The following is a 22,080-nucleotide window of genomic DNA, read 5'->3' on the forward strand; positions in this document are numbered from 1 at the left end:
TTTTGGCAGCTAATCCCCAGTGTGGCTGAAATGGGTCCCAAAGAAAATAGTTGAGTGATGATTTATGGTTAGGTTCCGCAGCCAACTCAGAAATACCATCCCACAACTAAAGGAGAAAGCACAAAAGGGATTGTCTTTAATCAGACCATTAAGATAGACATAATTGGTGGAATAGGAACAGGGGTGGCAAGCAAGCTGGAAGGCCAATTTATGCAGAGTATTGAAGTCAAGAGCAGAGATACGGAATGGAGTAGGCAGATGTTACCTTTGGCAAAGCACTGACACAAGAACTCCCAAGGAGATTTAGTGGGCCAATCATCAGGAGAAAAAAATACCAGAAATTTAAAATTAAATTCTAAAAAAATTTAATGATTTTTAAATTATCTGGTTTATTAATAGTTAAAATTTTTCTTTACATATTTAAATTACTGCATTATTAATAGTAGATTGAATTGTTATCATAGCTGTGTTTGTGTCAGTAGAAATTTCTTTTTACTAATCAAAAGTCAATTGGGATCCTGTTTGTTACATTCAAAAGCTACTTGTTATTCCCACTGGAAATGAGCTACTGTGAATATATAATATTCTCTGTGATCAGAATTTTACAAAAGCTGGTCAAAACTGCATTTAACAGCAAGGGCTGCCTTCAGAATTGAGGAATAGTCCAGTTTCAGTGCAAATTACATGATCTCATGTGACAGGAAATTTGTATTTATAGGTAAGATATCAATATTGTTAGGCTTGACTGTGGAAAACATCCTTACTCAAGAAATCACTTGAGCATAACTTCAAGTATATTTTACGCTCTCCTTGCTTTCAAGTGGGCACTTAAGCAATTGCCTGAATCCTTTAGTTTTTCATCTATTCAGAAATATTGTTGCTGTATCTCTGCAGAAGTCTCTGTTGTATTCTTACCCTTGTCTTATAGCACTTGTGGGTTTGTTTCTGTTGTCTGTACTTCCTTAGCTCCTCCAGCAACCATGGAGCACGGCTGTACAGACACAGAGCCCAGCTTTAGGTTGTCAGCCCTTGGATCAGAGGCTCTGTTTTCTTGGCATGATCCTTATGGGTGTACTGTATGGCAGGTGCTTCTGCAGAAGTAACAATCTGCAGCAGGTGAACTGTTTTTTTTAAAATTACTCCTTTTAAACTTAAACTTGTGACTGCTGAGGAGCTCAAATGGAAGAAACTGGACTATTACCAAGAACATTAACCCTTTTTTTTAAATCTGTTCTAAGTGAAACAATAATGTTTTCTTTATTGAATAGATAAGTTTTTCTCTCTCCAGTTCCCCTAGCACCAACACCCACACTCCACTCACAGGGATACCACTCCATAACAATAAGGTTTCCCTTTTCTCCTGCTCAGCTCAGGAACCTCCTTTTCCTGTTTTTACATTTTTAAAGGACAAAATCTGGAGCAGAATAAACTCTTCTGCCTGGCCTTATCTGCAGTAAAAAAATTTGCCACCATACCTAGACCAGGAAGATTTGGGCGGTAAAATGGTGCAAGCAGAGCAGCTGCTTAGGCCAGCAAGGGACCTCCTTGGCCAGATGGCAGATTTTAACCAGTTCCCTAGGAGGGATAAGCCATGCTGTCTGGAGGATGGTCTCACTGGCTTCCCTACCTCTGTGCTGAGAGTGCTGCCAGTGTGCCTGTGCCAGATGAGAAAGGGAGAGGGTGTATTTTTCTCAGGCTCCTGATTCACATTGCTTTGTCAGCAAGACTTTCAAATGAGTCTATGCTAGATAGTCACGCCCAGGGAAAACCACTGACCTTGGTGGAGCCATGCAAATACAGCTGAGAACACTGGCTGGCTCAGGATACTTAGCCCATCCCCATGCCTTTGTGCTTCCCATTCTTCAGCAGTCACTCGGTGTATGCAGTGGCACTGGGTGATGCCAGCCATGCCCATGATTGATGAATGGTCAGAGGCTCTCAGCACTCAGACGAGCATCTGAAGTAGGCGTAGAATGTAGAATGCAACATTGTCCTGGGAGAGACAAAAGGAAAAGACCTACTGAGCAGCGGTGGAAAGCAAGCCAGGAAATGAGGCAGGAAGGGGGGAGGCTGTTCCAGTGGGAGAGGAGATTGGCAAAAGTTAACTTTTTGATTCCTTTCAAAAAGGAGCTGGAGGCTTTAGATAGTCATATGGAAGCAATTCAGCTGGAGGAAACACTCCGCTTTGCTATTTGCTTTGTCTCTGGTTGTAACAGTGCCACATGTCACTTGCAACAGGACTTGCAGAAAAGCTGTTATCATGCTGCTATTTGCTGTTAACAGTCCAGTAGAGTAAATTGCCTCATGCTACCATATTGTTATTTGTTTTTATTTTAGCTGAATACAAAACCAAATCAGCATGTGAAAACCAGGAACTGAAACTCCACTGTCAGGAGTCCAAGTTCCTTATCATCTACTCTGCCACCTATGGCAGATGGGCACATGAGGAGAACATCTGCTCGACAGAAGTGGAGCGCGTCCCTCCCTTTGGTATGTTTTTACACTGTTGATAGACCTTCTCCAAGCAGGTGCACAGGATCGATGGGAAGTAAATGGGGAGAAAACATCAGGTGCAAGAGCAATGGCATTTTGAAAGCACCAGTGCTTGAAATAGAGGAAAGTTTATTTCTAAAACTTAAATAAATTGCCCAGTATGAGGGAGAAATGTAGAGTAAGAAATGCAGCAAAGTAATAAACTTTCATACAGTTCATCAGTCCTTAGTATGCTTAACATAAAAAACCATTTCTGTTGGCTGTCTTGAACTTAGGCGATGTATACTAAATGTCAGCTGTGTGCCTCTCTTCTTTTTCCAACTTCTGACAAGGATTAGGCAACCCGAGTGTCATGACACTTTGTTTTACTGTTACCTTCTTTCTTGCCCCTGTTTTCTGCGAGCTCTTCCTTGCCTTAAATGCAGGCTGTAAGGATAGGGTCCATAGGTCAGGATCCATTGTTTTACATGCTGTTGTATGACCAGACTCCAAGACTGAGGTAGTATACTAGAAAATTAAATATGCCTGGGACTTCTCTCAGTCCAGAAGGCAGGAACATCCTATGTGTGCAGTACTAAACTCACCCTCCAAAGCAGGATGACTGCATGCAAATTGCTTCTTGTGGCTGCTCCCTGGCCTGTGCTAGCTCCTCAGCTGTGATGGGGAGTTGCTGAGAGGATGCTGTTGGCCCATGCCAGATGGGTGCAGGGACCACACATATGAGTGGAGCACTGCACTGCAGTGCCAGAAACATGCCCTCTCACTGCTGATTTACTAGTACAGGTGCATCCATGTACATATATATATATAATTAATATATAAACAATATATTACTTTTTCTATAAGATTAATATTCCTTTTGTCAGACTGTGAATGCTTTCAGGCACAGATCATTCCTTTTTGAATAGGAAAAAGAACCCAAAACATTGTAAGTAGTTTTATGGTCTACATCGATAACCAGTCATTGACTTCACTGTTACAGACTCAGCTGGTGTATGATTAATGACTTACGACTCACATTTTATCACTAAATCGCTAAAATTATAGTAGTATGTGGTTGTGAGGGTGCTTGATGCTTGTGTGAATAATGTGTTCAGTGGGTGACACTGAAGGTGTGAAGGTAGATTTTCAGGCCATGGAGAAGGCCAGCACAAGATACGTGTGCTGTTGAAGTCCCTCGGTACCACGCAGGGAAGGACTTCTAGAGCTGATGTGCCAGCCCCGTGCAAAGGCTGAACTTTACTAAGAAACATGCTGCAAGTGTAATCTATGAGAAACATCTCTGAACATCAGGAAGAGATCAATAACTAGCCTTAAAAGCCATTTGTCTGCAAGCCAATGTTTCTATTTAGTGATAGAGATTTTATTGAAAATGTATTGGCTGAAAATCGTAATCTGTTCTTAGACAAGAATCTGTTTTAAATTGCCAGGTGTATGTTTCACACTGGCTATCTTGTGTGGTCCTTCACACAGACTTGCGCCTATCTGTTCTGTGGAGGAAACAATTTAGCATATTTCTGCCTATCTGTTCTAAGGAGGAAACATTTTAACGGGTTTCTGACAGAGCTATATACCCTTCATGAGGGTGGTGGTAGTGTATGACACAAGGCAGAGCAGGGATAGCTAAATTGATTGAGAAGAGCTGCCATCATACTTCTTGCACTTCATTCACCCCTGGAGATCACTCACTTGTCTCTAATGTCAGCACTTACAGTTCATAGTAGAATACTGCAAACCCTTCCAACTGGATGAAGTTTCCCAGTATAAATAGAAAAAGAATTTGCAACAGTATCAAACTCTCTGCTGTGGCCTCTGCACACCAGCACCTCTGGAGCAACACCCTGTCTGGTGTGGGTTTTGTTTTCTATAAAGCAACCTAAAACTGTGGTAATAGGAGAGAGCATAAAACCTGAGACAAACACAAGGTAGATCTACAGAAGGCAGATCCTTGTATAGATTTCCTGTTACTTAATTAAAGTGCTTGGCCTCTTCCTGCCTGGTACAAGTAACCCTCTGCAGTGAGTATAATTTTCAAAAGCATCTATGTGGCTTGGGAGTACACGTTCAGTTACCATAAAAGACTTAGCATTTAGGAGCCAAATCCAATTGACTCCAGATCTGTGCATCTCAAGCTTAAATCTTATTCATGTGGTTATTTAGGCACACACAGATGTGAGTGGGTGCATGGTTAGACTTTTTAAATGTCTGTGTACCTTTCTGTCAGGGAGCAATGGTAATTTGAATGTCAATGTGATTTTAATGATTTGAGACAATTTGGAAAACTTAGTTCCACTGCTCTTCATTCCTGAATTGAGAGCACACATACTTGTGTATGTTTGCACCAAAAGCTAAATCTGCTTCAGCACACATCCATTGTGGTTTCTACCCATGTTTGCGCATCTCAGCCTAAAGGCAGTGCTTAAGCCTTTCTGTTTCTTTCACTGCATCACAGGGAAACTGTGAGGTGTTTTTTTGTACCGTGCAGAAGAGAAGTCATCTGTAGGTCCTAATGACAAGTATAGGAATCCTCTGTTGAGCTCAAGAGTTTTACATCTATCTATACTTCATATGGTCCTGCTAGGAGTACTGGGTATTGAATTAATTAGATACTTCTCTGGAGCTTGGTGACATCATGTTACATGTAATATAGCTGATAAGCAATTAATGAGAAACAGCAGCTTTGAACTGAGACAGTTGTATTCCTAACTATCACTTTTCTGTGAAGAGTCTTATGAAATCAGCTGGCAGATTTTCAGAGCTCTGCTTCAAAGGGGACACAGGAAGATGTAATATTTCCTTAGCATAAAGTCTCTTCCCTGTACAGGAAATAGAACATATAAATCCATCTCTGGTATTTGTGATATCTGTGTGGCCTTGGAGCACTTGTAGGATCCTGAGGCTCAGCTCAACATTTAGCATGACTGCCTCCTCTTGGAACGAGTTTTCTGAGCCAGTTTAATAATGTAAGTTAGGTGCCATTTTCCATACAAAGGTGGAAGAAGAGCAGTGGCATCATGGTGTCATGCCTGCTAGATAAAGCCTTTACAGTAGAGTTGTCCTCTGGTCGGGTTAAGTCTTGCTTATCCTAGGCAATGGAACGGCTTTAGCACGAGACAAAGCTAACTGAAAAGCCCACACAGGATGGGTTATGAGGAAACATACATTCAAGTCCTTGTTCTGATTCAGATAGAGAAGATTTGAGTCAGGGTAAAGATTTGAACTACTGAGTACAAGAAGCTCTCTAATGTGTACCATAGCTATACAGCACTACTTCAGTCCCAAGACTGATACCTAATTATATGTGTGACTTGCACCTTTCATTTCAGAATGTTTCTTGCTTTTCTTAAAAATGAGCAGAAACAAAAAGCTGCATTTAGAACAACTCATCTTGCTCATTGCAGCTTGGGGGAGTGGGAGGATTTGTCAAAGAATGTGAAACTTCCATGTAAGATAGCTATAAAACATGTTTCCTGCTTTTTATCACTTTCAGCTTCCAAGTGAAATGTAGTATTTTTACATGTCTCAGTTCTTGTTCACTGACTTGTCGTGAGGGCTGTTCATTCCAATGAGCGGTCACCGTTGCCCACTTCAAGGAACAGTGTGTAAAATCTTGTCTCCAGGCATTTTAGGATATTTTGCCTTCAGGAAAAGTTTCTTCTGCAAAGTAAGCTCCTACCATAAGTGACAGAGTTAATTGAAGCACAGGGAATTATTTCCATTATAAGATCTCTGGATCATTGCAGGAAAATAAAAAAAACTCCAAGCAGTGTCCTGCTTCTGCAGCTGTTCAAATGACTGGCACTGTTAGGATTGTACAGAATTTACAGAAGGTAACCTCCCTGTTTTACTAAGATTATCAAAAACATCCCAAGAAAACTAAAACTTTTTTTGGGTACGGTTTTGTAGCAGATGGTTCTGCTTAGAGGAATCTGTTGTGCCCAGCACCAAAGCAGGAAACCGTAGCAGTTTGTTGCTGTTTCAGTTGTTGCCTATTCTGGCATATTCTCTATATTTGTACTAACATGTGTGTGAGGAAAGAGGAAAACTTACTGCCCAAACAGGTTACCATAGAGAATACAAGGAAGATTCAGGTCAGCAAACACTTCTCAGGTAGTAAATTACTCTTGTTAATACATGAAAGTACTTGAAAGAAGGCTTGGTAGTGGGTTGCGTCTAGCTGCAACTTGCAAGCTAGAACACTAAAATGTCCTTCCCAGAAATTTCACCTGGATATGCACTGGCTGGCCAGATGTGCATTCCCCTGAGCACTAATGACCAGCAGAGCCCTGAATTGCATGTCTTCATTGCTGGAAGGTAGGGTCCTTTTCAGCATAGCCCTCTCTTTCACCTGTTCCCACTTTTGGGAGGCTGAGAGAAGTGGAGAATTCAGGCACTCTCATCACAGTTTGCACCGGCATGACATGCCCTGGGGCTGGGTTTTGTCCTAATCTCCTCCCAGTGGAATGGCATTCAGCTAAGAAGAAAGGATGTTAGCAAAGCACATAGATTTCCAAAATCCTTTAGGTTCCTTCCAGCCCAACAAGGCGTCATGATTTTGTTGTGTAACAGCATTTTGTGCTACTGTGATTCCTTTTCTTTTCTTTTCTTTTCTTTTCTTTTTTTTTTAATCAATATTGTGGATAATTCAGAGGTCTTACATCTATTACTCACTGAGAGTGACTGAAAAGCTTTTGGTTGCTTTCTCTTACTAAGAGATGTAGTATACTCATAGTGTGAGCCAGTCCTGTGTGTAAGTCTCTTGAGAGCAGATGTAAGTGATGTAAAGGTACAGGTGGCTATAGGTAGATCTGGAAATGCTTACACACTCAAGTTATTAGGTTCGTGCTAGCTATAGACTTCTAGGTGCCATAAAACACTAACCATGTATGTTGGCCAAAATTTAGGAAATGCTGGATATTGAAGCACAGACACTTCAAGGACCACTTAGTCAATACCAGGAACACTTGAGCCCAATCCTCTGCTGTGGGAAGAAGAAAGCTTGTAGCTCTGAGCTTCTACAGAGAAGGTGATTAAGTCCTTTCTACACTGCAGGTGTCACTGTTTGAAGGCCTGGGTATGCCCTTCCATTCCTGAGCATCATCTGTTTAGCATATATTTACTAGGTAACTGGGTCAAACACAGGCCCTGTAGGCAGTTGTGCAAGTGGCAGGCTCCTGAATGGAGGAAACTTGAGGCTGCAGAACAGTTATTTTATTAACACAGGATAGGACCTCATACAGGGACACCATGAAAGAGCAAATGTGCTCCGGCTGCGAAGGCAGGGGGATGGTTTGAGCAGGGCAGATGCAGCGGCAGTGTTCTGTAGCAGGACCAGGGCTCAAGCTTGTGAGGTAGGTTCATGTCTCCCTTTGCAGCTTCTGCCACTAGTGCCTTGCGACTTTGGGTGTGGGAGACAACAGTCAACTGAATTTTATGGGTACAAAAGTAAGGATAAAATTGTTGGATTTTGCTTCCACTGCAAAACTGCAGAGTCAACTCTGTGTCAACTCAGAGTCAACTGCCTCTGGTTGCAGATATGATAGGAAAAGTTCCTTGTCCATGTCAGCCTGAGAAAACTGCGAAGCTTAGCAGGTGTTTTGGGCCCCAAAAAGTGCCAGTAAGAGCTATTGCAACCTCTGCCCCAACAAATCTTGTCAAGACAAAGCTCCCTAGAAAGAGAACGTGTTTAAAGCAGTGGCAGGATGAGAAGCAAATGTTTGAAGGGAAGAAGCGAGCAGCCACCGTTTTTAGAGTCCAGTTAACTTTCTGCTGAGATGAACAGGCAAAGTCACATTTGGCTGAGCAGATGTTTGAAGTTTGCTTCAACCATACTCAGACACACATCACTTCACCCATTAATGTTTTCTTACCTAGGAATACAGGGGGGTTCTGGTGTATAATTTTTTCTAGCTTAGATTTTGAACTGTTTGGAAAAGTACCGTTGGCACTCAAGTCTAAAAAATAAGCCTAAGAACTCCTGTCCTGCTTGTGTACATGCAGGTACATGTGTACCCAAATGGTGCAAAACAAAGCAATGAGCATTCAAGCAGAGGGAATCTGGTTCCTGCTGCTGCCAGCCAGCATGGGGTTCCACTTGTCTCTTGCCCTCTGTGTTTGTGCTGGCAGATGAATCCCCTGCTCTGTGCATATGCATGTGCAAGAAGGAGAGAAAGACCAGGTTGGTTTGGTTTGGTTTGGGTTTTTTTTGTCCAAAATACATACAAACTGAATTCTGAACTCAAGAGACGCTAGTAAATAAAACCAAGCAATGGGCTAATCTCATGCAGGCTTACAAGGGCATCGCAACAAGCACTGCAGAGGGAGAGAGAGGGTGCAGCTTTTCAGAAAGCCCGGGTGCTGTCTTCACTTCCAAGGAATGGCTTGTGCTAGCAGTGAGTAGTATTTTTAGTGTATCATACTGCCTTGTTTACTGACAATACTTGGACCCGGAATATAAAGGTATCAGCAACACTTTCAGTAAGTCCTGCTGATCATATTGTGTGTTTTTGCTAGAATCAGCGGTTCAAATGACCCTTTTCTGATGCATAGGCAGGACCCTGTGTGCCATGCTCTTGCATAAATTACCATGCTATTATGGTAACTTTGTTTAGGAATCTGCAGCCTTAGCTTGCTCAGAATGCCATCGTTTCCCCTTGTCAGTTCTTATCCCCAGAGCTGATAATATGGGCTCCACAAAGCACAAGCCATCCCGATTTGGTAGTGTGAAATCTTTGCTTTCAGTTGATTTTAAAAGCAAGCTCCTTATTCTTTTGCAGGGAGGCACAGCCCAGAAAGCGTAAAGCAGTGTAAGCCAGCAGCTTGGGATGAAAGCAAGAAGCAACTGGGCTCCGGTATTGGAGTGACAAATTGTGAAGGGGTTTCTTTTTTGGGTGCCCTGGTCCTTCACCAGCATGTTACTTTTCATGTCATGCGGATCTACATTTGAGACACATCCCCTTACCCACCACATTCTTGAGGCTCACCCTGTGCATAGTGATGTGGGAGAAGACGGCAATTAGTAACGTTTGGAGAGGATGTGACAGGATGCTATTGCCAGAGCTTGGCACAAGATGCTCAGGACGGCTCTGGCTGCTCCATCACCTGCAGGTCTTGGGTGGCAGGGTGGAAAGAAAGGGAGGGAAAGCTCCTCTTGTCTGAATTGAGAGAAGCTTTAAGAAACCAGAAGACAAATTGCTTCTCATTAAAGCCTGCATGATTTATGGCATATCATTTGCATGCCAAAACTTTCCTAAACAAAGCTAATCAGGCAGCTGAAAGCCTTTCCTCCAGAAACAAGGCTCTCTACTCCTAACTGTTAAATAGTTGCAGTCAGATTTGATAGTTTATTACTGCATTAAGAACCTCTTCTTGACACCCGTATCTCCATGCCATCCATGTAAGTGTCTGTTTCAAAAGATCCACCGAGAGTCTTGGTGTGTAACAGGCAACTTTGGGAGAAAGGCATGAAGAATGAGTGTTTTCCCAGTCACACATTGCTGCCTTTTCTGCTGGATGCCACCAGCCTTCTAGCATGCTGGGAACGTGCCTTTCAAAAGGCAGTTGATGTTAAACGTATGGTACCAATTTAGCAAGCCCCAGGAACATGTGTGTAGCTCAGACATTACTTAGACAATCAGAAAGAAGGCATATTGCATATTTATGTTCATCTCCTGATCGGTGATTTCTTTGGGACCGTTCAGTGGGACCATTCACTCATTTACTCAAAACGCGGCACTGACTGAATCCTCTCCTCGTTCAGGTACTGCAATAAGGTACCATAAGGACCAGAAGGAGGATAAGTTATTCCTAGCGCCAGCTCTGCGTTGCTGTAGCTGGATTGCTGTTAGACCCCAAGCAAGTCTGGATGCAACTAGCTTCAGCATCCCCTGAGCACACACAGATTCCTCTGACTTCAGTGTAGACACACTTCTGTAATGTCTGCTTGTGGGAGATTGTACAGATGAAGTTGCAGACATTGAAAAAGTGGCCTTCGGTACAAAATACACAGAATTCTTCCAAGCTGAAATCATTGCTCAGCTGGCATTGTAGCTGCTGGAAGAGCTAGTGGGGAGATAGCAAGGACACATATAATCCAGAGAGAAAAAAACTGAACATTTTTTGACTGAATCACTAAAAGCCAAAATGTTGTTAGACCACAGGAAGCTGTTAAATAGGGGGGTTTTGTTATAGGCCTTTCCAGTTAACATCTGTGGTGTCCTGCAGAAGCAAGCCAGCCTTGGTTTGCATTTACTCACCTGTGACACCAGGCAAGCTTTGGGAAGTTCTCCAAAAACTCGCCTGCCAAGAGCCTGTAGGCATATGACGACTGATTCCTCAGGTAGAGGAGCCAAATCCAACATGAATATAGATGATAAAGAACTATTAACTTCTACAGAAACATGAACAAACATTTACCAAAGGCAAAATGAAACATGTACTCACCATATCACTGAATTTGTAGAAAACATCAGCACAACAGCTGAAATTTTGTAGAAACATAATTCAGTTGCTATATCGTTGTTGTGCTCCCAGTCCATTCATTTATGAATCATCTGGTAATTCGTCCTGATGATTCTTCAGGGTTTTTTGTACTTGCCAAAATAAGCTACTTGGCTGACTAAAATGTCCACCCAAATATATCTTTACTCATCTGAAATCACCAGGGAGGGAAACATCTGAATTACTTAATCAGAACTACCCAATGTTTTAGGTCAGCCTTCTCTGCCTGCCCAGCAGTCTCCCAAGACACACAGGCATGAGGACTTTAGGTCTCTGAAAACACAGAGGAAGAGTTGCTCTCCCAAAAATCCATGTCCAAAGGTAACCTGCAAGCCCTTTGGCAAACAGGTCAGCCCAATACCTCCCGATGAGCTTCACTCAAGTATATGACTTATGTAGTGCTTCTGTCAGGGGTTTAACTCTAAAAATCACAGATCTGCTCCATTTTCATATACTAAATGGCAGTCTTCCTTGTCAAGAACTCCAGTCTCAAGCCTCCTCTTTCTTTTCAAACAAGACCGATTTGGGGAACCTTTGGAGTCTTCGCAAGCACTGTTTCTCCTTCCGCTTAAGGGGCACAAATGAGCCTCAGCAGTTGGAAGGTGACCAGATGTCTTTATTACAGGAAGGAGGACTGTTTTAATGCCTAGAGAGGTATGTTTTTAGAGCTCTGGAGTGTCCCTGCCTTGGGAGACTAGAGTAAGAAATACCAATCATACACAGAAGGTCCTAAAATGCATGAGGTAACGCTGACTGGAAGCAGACAGCTTTAGAAAAGTATTACTCCAGACTTGTCATTTCTGCATAGTTTCTGTTTAGAAACCAAAACTAAGGGGTGCTTTTGCTTTGTGGTTTGGAGTTTAGCACATGTGGATACTGGGAATTTAATCACATCTATTCTTCCTTTTTTTAAAGCAGATCTTTGAAAGTTTGACACGTACACTTTCCCACTCAAGTAATTTCAGCTTCAGAGTAAAATCATGCTAATCAAGTTTTATTGTTTTAGTAAGTGTGGTAGAAGGCCTATGTCTTGAACAAAGAAATCCCAAATCAAAGTGTAGATATTAGCAAGGCAAGTTTTCACACGTGGTGCATTCTTCTTGTTCTGCTCAGTCCACAGGGAGAGAGAGGTTCAGCAATGTGGACTCTCTTCACCTGCATAAAGTCGGGGGTGGGTTAGGCTGCTCTGAAAATGATGTGGGTTGCTTCATGTAATTAGGGCGTGAAGGACAGTGCAACGTAGATGCTGTTGAGGTTGCTTTAAGCATGCAAACTTGACTTGCAGCGGCGGCCTTACTAGAGCAGCCTGAAATTTGGTATGGGAAGCAGCCAGATGTTTTCCTGATTAAATATTGAGCCCATTTTGACCTCTTTGCCACGGCAGAATGGCTCCTACCAGTGACAGGCATAAGAAATCAAAAGCTACACCAAACTTCACTGTAGCCCTAGCTATTGCATCACACACAAATTGCTCTCACCTGGCTTGAACTGAAATTAGGCATCCAGTCAAATCATCCATCTCGATAGCCCAGGGACCTGCAAACAGCACTGAATCTCCCTTCATTTGCACACTCATCTTGAGATGGAATAAATGGACAGCTATTTGGACGTGCTTTTTTTTTTTCCAAGTGATCCTGAAGGGAACATAGAGGTCTTATACTGGGCACCTGTTCAGAGCTTGACATGAATTTTAACTGCAACCTTAGTGTGCACCTGAAAGAGCACGAGGTAGCTTGCTGCAAGTTCATATTTTCATTGCAGCTGACTTCCTTGCATTGACAAGTCTCGATATTTAATTCTGAAATCCTGCTTAGGCAAATATAATTGAAATCAATAGCAAATTTGTATCTCTAGTCATGCATATAGCAGCTATCATTTCTGATAACACCGGTGTTGTTTATTTATTGTATTTTTCTTTCAGACTGTTTGTCTTACACGGCGCTAGAAGTTTTATCAAAAAGGTGTTATGGGAAACAGAGATGCAAGATCATTGTCACTAGCCAGGATTTTGGAAGTCCGTGCCTACCTGGAGTGACAAAATACCTTAACGTCAGCTATGCATGTGGTAAGACCAAATGCACGATCGCTTTAAAGACCTCATTCTGCTTGTACAGAAAAACAATGCCAAATGGTGCACACATGGGGAGATACACACATGCATGAACACAGAGGCTTCCTAAATCTCCCCGTCCTTTTAACATAGGAATACAAGAACAACCAGAATATGTGAACAATCCCATGGGCAGAGCTGCACCTAATGTTAACTCAGGCATTAAGGTTGGTTTTTTTCTATAAAATGCAATTGACAATACAATTTCAAGTATGTGGTTTAGTATTTTGAGAAATACTGTCATAATAGGAATCTGTTCTACAGAATTCACCTGCAGCAGAGCTAGGAAAAATAACCTGGCATTGCCTGCCATCAGTGCAGGTAAAGCAGTCCAGCATAATTGAAGCACTGTGTACAAGCCCAGTCCTGAAATCTGATTCACATGAGCATACCTACAGCCTTCGGCCTTACAGAAGGATTTCCTTCCTCATGGGCAAAGTCTCACTAAAAGTAAAGGTCTGTGGTTATACATCCTTTGCAGGACTGAAGCCTACTTCAGCCCGTTCCTCAGACAAGAGGGAAGAGTTTTCCATATTCTTTACCATAGACTAATACATTTACATCAGGGGAAAGCAGAATTCCCTACAATTCTTTTCTCAAAAGCAAAGGTCACGGGGCAGTAAAGTGGAATATCAATGAAGGTGAGAGAAAAGTGGTTGCAGGACTTCAGCGTAGTGCCTTATTGTGGTATTGCACATTTTTAGGAATGGCTGTGCATTTCTTAAGCCTTGAACAGATTTCCTCATGCTCTGCTTGCTGCTGCTGACTAGCTGTGGGGTGGAAGTATGAGGGTCAGGGGTGATCGTCTCTCACACGTCTCTGCTTCAACCAGAGGATGCGTAAAAGCTTTTTCACCAAGTTACCGCTCTGCTTACTGTGCACTGCTTGGAAAGCTGCCAGCCCCGCTCCTTTCTGGCTCTTTCTGCTCTGCAGGGAGTCACAGCAGTAGCTCCATGGGGACATACCACAGAGTCCTTTCGCTGCATCTCTAGTGAGTAGTGGTCAAAGGGCACAGGTTATCTGAGACGTGCTTTTGCGAACAGCAGTGTAGGATTGATTACCAGATCACCGTGTACCTGAAGATCAGAGGAAAATGAGCCCCGGCTGCTTCCTTGCTGGCATGAGAGATTTTCTTTTCCAGTGTTCCCGTGAGTTAGTTGTCAGGTGGGAGGCATTGCAGTAATTCAGCTTTATGTTGTTGAAGAGAGCTGGAGCTCTGCCTTTGCACTATGTTATATTATTGTGGAGTTGCCTTCATGCTGTAGTAACTTCATGAATGAGTTAATGGAATTCTCTTTAATTAGAGTAAGGATAATTACAACAGATTGTACTTTATTGCGCATCTATGTACTAGAAAACCAGCATAAGTTTGTTTACAGTGAGGTTTTGCATTGTGTTACTTACTGAAGTCATTTTGCAAAAACACGTGGGTAATAAATAGTGTTCTTGTGTGCTGCTGGCACATTTTGAAGACTGTTTTCTTCTGCCAGATCCCACCAAGCTGTGCAATCTGAAGCATTAGCCAATGATTTGCAGGTCCAATTATTTTACAATCATCTAGTGAACATGGGAAGAATTTGAGCATATTCCAAAACAATATTTTACATTCTTTCCCCTCACTAGAAGATCCCTGCTAACCTGATGCTTCCCAAGATAGGTAAACAGACCTCCCCCTGAAATGACAGGAGCATGACAGAGCAGACCACTTTCTCTGAGGACTGTGCCATACTTGAAAGTATTTGCATCGTGGTCAGGAATGTGAAAAAAATCATAGTCCCCACCTCAGTGGTCAGCAACCATTTAGGGCTAGTGTGTCTGGCTGCATTTTTATTTTTGCAGTTGATTCCTGCTAGTAAAAAACTTAAGCAGGAGCCTGGGGGTGCTGGTTTCTTGTGGTCTCAGTGCCCCCGATTACCTGCTCCGCATCATCTCGTGTCTGCACAAGGTGACACCTCCTGGCTGTCACGGAGGCTGGACTTCAGGAACCTCTCTCAGGAAACACAGCTCCTGATCCCCTTCATTGTATCTGCACTCCCTGGATGCCATTCAGAGGCTGTCTGTGGGCTGCCTTGGGCAACTTGTGGTAGGTGACTGACTCCCACCCTACTTGACAAAGCAGTGCTGGCACAAGTTGTGGTATAGATGTGACTATCTTGATAAAAAATGCTCATGCTAGTACCAGTTATGCTGTTCATCGACCTGATGCAGGCTATCCTGGCTAAAGTCCTTGTGTTTGAAATGGAGTCATAATGAAAACTAATGATGCAAGCAGTCAGGAGCTTTTTTTTTGTCCATGACATTTTGAATTAAGCATCCTCCTACAACAGGTATTTGAATAGCATGTTAAACAGCTGTTCAAACCCTATGGGAAGCCATGGGGAAAGGATTCAGTCCTGTAGCAAGCAAAGCTCTGGGAAGTCCCCCCTGAGAGGGGAGCAGGAGCAACATCAGCACAAGTGAAGGAACCCTGACCTGGGCACCAGGCCATGTGACAGGAGCTTCAGGTCATGCAAAGGTGCAAGGGACAGTGCGTCCTCCCAGGATGTTGTTCATAACACATGCACATTGTTCATACCAGCCAGGCCTGCAAATTCAGAGTGCAGCCTGAGAACAAACCAACCTGCTCACTGTCTGCCTCATGCACCAGCAAAAATATTTTGCTGCTGGCAAACTGTTAAGAATTACAATGAGGTGCAAGCCAAAATAGAAATGAGCTCATTGTCCCCTATCTCTCTTGGCCTTCTATTGCAAACAGAAGTTAAAAGTCCCCAAAAAATTCCTTCATCAGGAAAGGAAACAGCTATGACTTTGAGCCCACACATAAAGAAAAGTTCTGCTCAGAAAGAAGTGTTATTATTAATTATTTTTCAGATGAAAACTATGCTAAGCTGCAAACCTCATTCTCCTCTGTTCCGTTTAACTTTCCTGAGCACTATTTATTGGCATATGTTTCTGTGTGGGATAGAGGTGAGCTTCATACTTGAAATTTCTTCCTTTTTTTCCCTGCTTCACATCAGTCTGAAAATCAGTCAATCTGCCTTCACATAGTACAGGGAACAGGTGCCAAGATCTGGGTATCTGAAGGGCTCATTCATCTAACACAGAATATGTGAACTCTCAATGTCTGCATGATGCATCTGCTTTTAGCTCTTTTAATTATTTTAAGAAGGGTGGGAAAATTTATCAAGGGAAAAAAATTAATGAAATGTGAAGGATGCAACCCACTCCCACCCAGTGCATCTCTTCCTAGTCTGTGCACCTTCCTTCTTGGTGACCATTTATCTCAGAGGCTTTGCAGAGGATATCACGCAAGACTTTAAATGTTTCTCCGAGACTTACAGTGAATTACACTCATCCAAACCCAGTATCTAGATGCAGTTTAGCATCTGACTGTAGCCCAGTTAATCCTGTATGTATAGGCCAATATTGTCTCCTATCCACTGGTTGGCACACCCCTTGTGGGGTGGAAAACAAGGGGTCGGAAAACAAGGGGCAGGTCCCCATACTGTTTGCAGCTGCACTGATGTTCCTGGAGCTCCGTACAGGCTGGTGTGTGACTCCAGTCACAGGTCCAGAGCTGCCCTTACTAGTCCCTAGCAAGAAATTGCAGTATTGCCTGTCTCCTTTGGTGTTTCACTGTTCTTTAGGTGAAAATCACTGGGTCTCTGCCTGTGTGTCCCATCCCTCAGGCTTGCTCTTCCTGCCACAGTTGCCCTTATCTCCCTTCCCTGCTCACCCCACCTTCACAGAATCATAGAATATCTCAAATTGGAAAAAATCCATAAGGATCTTGAGTCAACTCCCTGCTCTTTGCAGGGCTACTTAAAATTACACCATGTGACTAAGAGCATTGTCCAGATGCTCCTTGAACTCTTGACAAGCTTCATGCCATGACTACTTCCCTGGGGAGCCCATTCCAGTGACCGACCACCCTCTCAGTGGAGAACCTTTCCCTAAGGTCCAAGCTGAACTTCCCCTGATGCAGCTTCATTGCATTTCCTCGCGTCCTGTTGTTGGTCACCAGAGAGAGGAGATCAGCACCTTCCCTTCTGCTGCCCTCCTTGAGGAAGTTGGAGGCTGTGATGAGGTCACCCCTCAGCCTTTTCTTTTCCAAGTTGAACAAACCGGATGACCTCAGTCACTCCTCGTAAGTCTTGACCTTGAGACCTTTCACCATCTTGGTTGCTCTCCTCTGGACACTAATAAACTTTAATGAAAAACGTAGATATGTAGTCCTTCAAGTTGCTACAGAGACTCAGAATAAGTGGTGTTGAATAGGAATAAACAAATCGCTTTCGGTCTTCTTCCCAGTTACTTTCTTTCCTTTCCCACCTCCTTTTCCTCCCTCCCAGTGCTACCCTGTGAGCAGCGTGCTCTTTGCCACTGTCCTATGCCACAGCATCCTGGTGCTGTGCTTCGCGGTGCGCCAGGTCTGTGGGTGGTGGTGGCAGGAGGAGGGCATATAACCGGGCACAGCCTCTCCTGAGGCATTTGCCAGCCATCAGGGTTAGAGTATAACTCAGTTCCTAAAAGTCAAGGCGACACAGCAGGCAGCGGCCGCAGCCCCGGCCGGGGCTGGTACAGCGAGGATAAGCACCATGCACCACCTCTGCAGTCGTTCCCGGCCTTTGGGCGCGATGGAGCATCTCCGGGCCGCCGAGGAGGCTCAGGCTGGCTGCAGTGTCGGGGCTGGGCTTGCACTCTGGCAGGGCTGGCGCCTGCCCGCGCTGACTCTGGACACAGCCACCCCCTCCGATCCCTTTGATGCCACCGTCAGAAACCCAGTTAATAAACTCAGAGTTAGCAGTGGGATTGGTAACTAACCGAGGGTCTGGTTCCTAAAACTAACAGTATATTTTCTTTCATCTTTTCAGTTCCTAAATTTATCCTCACGGCTGTCAACCCCGTGGTCACTGATAGCAAGTCTTCCGTCAAACAGAATGATGGTACGTGCCATCAAAAACCATACAGTTTGCTGCTGTCTTTTGATTGAAATAGGACGTTTTCCCACTGCAGAGCTCGGTCTGAGGGAGGTGGGATGAGGTAACGGAAACCGTGCTGAAACAGCTGCCCTTCCCCCCAGAGGGCAGCGTGATGGGCTGGGAGCAGGACAGGACTGGTGCAAGCACTGTCCTGCTGTCACAGCAACGCTACGAAACAAGTGGCCTGCCCGGACCTACCCGTAACCAGCATGTTGTCTATTAACTTTGAACTGTCGGAAAAGTAAAAGTGAAATTGCGGTTGTTTCAGGGCGGAGTCTAACTGTCAGGAGTTACACCAACACGTGCTCTTCTTAAAGGCAACAAAATTAATGATGTGGCTAGTGCATATTTGCTGTGATCAATAACGGGAGTGTACTGCAGTGACTGGGCTGGGGAGTCCTTTTGAGAGCTGTGAAGTTTAACGAAGTAAAACTGTTTCAGAAACCTCAATGGGAGTAGACAATGGGTTTCATTGATTAAAAGAATAGATTATTTTAAATTAATTTTCCATTTTCTAGATATTCCGTATTTTCAATACTTCGTTATTTATACTTTATTTCAATATTTATTTTATATGTCAACCGTCTTTTGGGCTAATGTTCTGCAAGGCTCCTATGACACAGTGCTGGCCTGCCTCTGTTTCAGGTGGCCTTGTTAGTTTAAAAGTTATTGGGTAAATATCAGTTTAGTAGCTTCATCATCTATGATATGATTGAATTTGCTTTACCTTCTCGTGTCACAGGTGTCGACCTTGATCCAAAGGAATCAAGACTTCCAAAGAAAGATGGAATTATTGTTAGCAACTCCTTGGCTACATTTGCATACATTAGAGGTAGGAAAATGAGGCTGAGATTGTTTGGTTCATTAGATCATGGCATTTTGGGAAAAGGGAAGATCACCTCAGAAGGTCACAACTGGTAATCCCCTGTTTATAGTAACGATATTATTACAACAAAATTGCAGTCCTGTGGATGGGGCAATCGCAGCATAATTGCTATTTATAGAATATTTTCCATCTTGAAGGATCCAAACTCGTTTAGTGACTGCAGCTAAGATATTTGTTAATGAATATTTTCAATGGGGACTGTTGGTTGTTCAGTGTTTTTGAAAACCTGGTCCTGATCTAGGAGCAGCGCTAGAGACATCCGTTTTTGGAAATGTTGGTTTGCATACATACAAGGATCATCGAGGAGCAGCAAAACAAACAAGCAGCCCAAAGCCAGCCATCTCTGGTGTGGGACGTGGCAAGTCTTGTGACTTAGCAGCACTAAGGCAGACTTTGTTCAGGCAAATTAATCTGTGATACCAGATCTCTTAACAGCACAGAAGAAGTCATGAATTTTGGAAGTGAGCAAATGCTGGTGCTGAGAAGCAATTCTGGAGCTAAGATTGCTGCTTTTCTAGAAAATGCCAAGAACCACCCAGCTGTTGAGCATCATCTCACAGCCTTTGCAAGGAGCACGAAGGGTGGCCACAGCCTGCTGGCACAGCGAGACAGTCTGTCCTTGCCAGCAGTACCTGGCTGCCCCCAGCAGCTCTCCCCAAACCCCCTGACCCCACCACCCTTGAGACCTCCTAGCAGCACCTCAAACAGCCAGGGCTGGATTTTACAGCCCATTGAGAAAGGCTGTTTCCACGTCTGTCTCACTTGTTGCTATACTGAGAAGTGATCTTGGACTGTGTCAAGGAAGAAAAATGCTCCCTGCCCAGCCTGACCCGGAGATGCTGCCATGGCTCTGTGGAGCCCAGAGTTGCTCTTCCCATGCCCCCTCTTCATAAGGGTAAGGCCTGTTTTGGCAGGGTGGCTGGAAAATAAAAACCCAGGGGTATGCCTCTGGCATCTGGTTGAGAATGCTAGTAAGATGCTAATAACGAGATGCTATTAAGAGGCTGGGGTTTTTGCACTGTAATTTGAAGAGGCAGAGATGGCAGTGTTCAGACTGCAAGTGCAAGGTGGTTTTGGTGAGTGACAGAAAAAGCCTCTCCTCACCCCCAGTCTCCCGAAGCTCACCCCACCATTATGGCTCCACAATGCAGGGCACTTCAAAATGGAAGTGGACTTTTTTTGTACCTAGGTTTTGGCAGTTTGTGAAGTGTTTAAGTACTGGCTTTCTGATTTCAGATCACCTTGAAAGAGCTGCTCTCCTGTTTGTGTCCAGCGTTTGTGTGGGGTTAATCTTCACACTGTGTGCTTTGGTGATCCGTGTGTCGTGCTCAAGTGACTTCCAGAAATTGCACAAAAAGAAGGATCAGTTAGTGCAAGAAAGTGATGGAGTGTACGAGAACAGTGAAAATGAGGAGGAGGAGGAGGAGGATTCCTCTGATTCGGACATCAGGGATGAGATAGTGGGACTTTACAGACCTTCTTACTCAGGTTATAATTCAACAGAAGCTGCGGAACTGGCTGAAAGGATAGAGCGCAGGGAGCAGATCATACAAGAAATTTGGATGAACAGTGGTTTGGATATGACACCTCCTAGAAATATGAATACATTTTATATTAATGAACAATAAACGGCTTATTTTGGATGACACCCTAGCCCTTTTTTAAAAAAAAAGAAATGTACCTTCTGTGAAGGAACATTTGTATCAGTGCATATAATTATTTGTAAAGTAAGAAGAAATCTATACAATAAAAGGAGAGTTTAAAACCCTTGACTGTCTAGAAATTGTTCTGTGAAAAAACACTTCTACAGACCTTCATAGTTTTTAAGTTATGATATGTTATGGATTACTTTTCACTGTAATTTGGGATCGGCAGGTTAAGGAATATTTAAAAAGGAGAAAAATATTTAAGCAGCATAACACGGAGAAATACCTTCTGCATTAGGATATGACACTTGTGACCAGTTAGTTGCAGCTCATAAGTTACATAAGAACATGCTCTATTGATGAGAAATACAAGTATTATTAATAGCATGAGCAGGACGAAGCATAATTAAACACAGGGCTTGAAGCTTTTCTGCTGTTGCCTTAACCCAGCCTTTCCCTAATAAATCCTGTTCCTCTGGTAACAGCAATCCTGATTACAAGGGAGTTAAGTTCTGCTCGCTTGAGTCCAGTTGATGCACTTAGAAGAGAGACATGAAAGAAGGGTCTCTTTTGGGCTGAGAGGTCTGGAAACCAATCTGCGAAGAAGTGCCTGGTATTTCAGTGAAAATTTTCCTGGCTTGAGAATTAGTCTCCTTTGTAGCATTCTTCTTGATTCTAACACAGCAGCACCTGAAGTCAGGCACCCTTGGTGTAGGGAGATTTCCCAATACCTCTCCAAGTATACCCCTTCTTTTTGAAAGCACGTAGCCACCAGGTAAGGCTAGCCCTAGGAGGAAATGCGCTGCTGAGGAATGGACATAAGGGCAAAAATCAGTCTGCATTCAAGACTTTCAGCCCTGTTGTTAAGGAAAAGGTCACCATTCAACCATCAGAAGATACCTGCCCAAGATGTAACTCTGCTGCTAGCTGGCAAATCTGTGAAGCACAAGCTTGAAAATGGCTGTTTTCATAAAAGACTCCTGAAGTTGACACATACTAAGAAAACTTCCTAAGTAAGTGAAGTGCTGTGTTAATTTCTCTGATAGAGCCAGAACTTGATAGAAGGTTATATTCTCGGGATTTTTTTGGAAGCTTACAATCTTCACTTGAAAATTATTCAGACTAGTCTGATTTGGTTTCTGTTGCACAGAAAATTAAATGAGAAATGTATCTAAGCTGAAAAAGCAACCTTCCTGTCTTTAAATAAATGTCTCCGATACTTTAGCTGTGGTCCGTAGGGAATTCACTGAACAAAGGCAGGAAAAATGTCACTTCCTATTGGTAATACTCTTCATGAGTTCGTTGTGCTTTCCCGCTCAGACGCTGCGTGCCTAGGTATCGTGATGTAGTATGAAACACTTGGAAAGAAAAAAAGTGACATGACTTGTCATTTCCTACAGTTACAGTCAAATTAAGCATGGGAAAACTTTAAAGGGAGGAAGGGGGCTTGCTCAAATGACGAAA

The 22,080-nt window shown here is 43.3% G+C and overlaps 1 protein-coding gene across 4 annotated transcripts in view; it reads left to right on the forward strand.

Moving 5' to 3' along the window:
• EVA1C (eva-1 homolog C) overlaps positions 1–20,739 on the forward strand; it is a 40,605-nt gene extending 19,866 nt beyond the window's left edge. For all 4 annotated transcript variants that reach the window (XM_037377176.1, XM_037377173.1, XM_037377175.1 and 1 more), the window contains 5 exons: positions 2,338–2,490; positions 12,914–13,057; positions 17,977–18,048; positions 18,827–18,916; positions 20,207–20,739. In XM_037377176.1, the coding sequence (XP_037233073.1) occupies positions 2,338–2,490; positions 12,914–13,057; positions 17,977–18,048; positions 18,827–18,916; positions 20,207–20,598 (851 nt within the window). In that variant the 3' untranslated portion in view covers positions 20,599–20,739. The remainder of the gene's footprint in view (positions 1–2,337; positions 2,491–12,913; positions 13,058–17,976; positions 18,049–18,826; positions 18,917–20,206) is intronic.
• Positions 20,740–22,080: the final 1,341 nt, after the last annotated feature.

The sequence above is a fragment of the Falco rusticolus genome, chromosome 2, assembly GCF_015220075.1.
Source record: "Falco rusticolus isolate bFalRus1 chromosome 2, bFalRus1.pri, whole genome shotgun sequence".
Taxonomy (NCBI): Eukaryota; Metazoa; Chordata; class Aves; order Falconiformes; family Falconidae; genus Falco; species Falco rusticolus.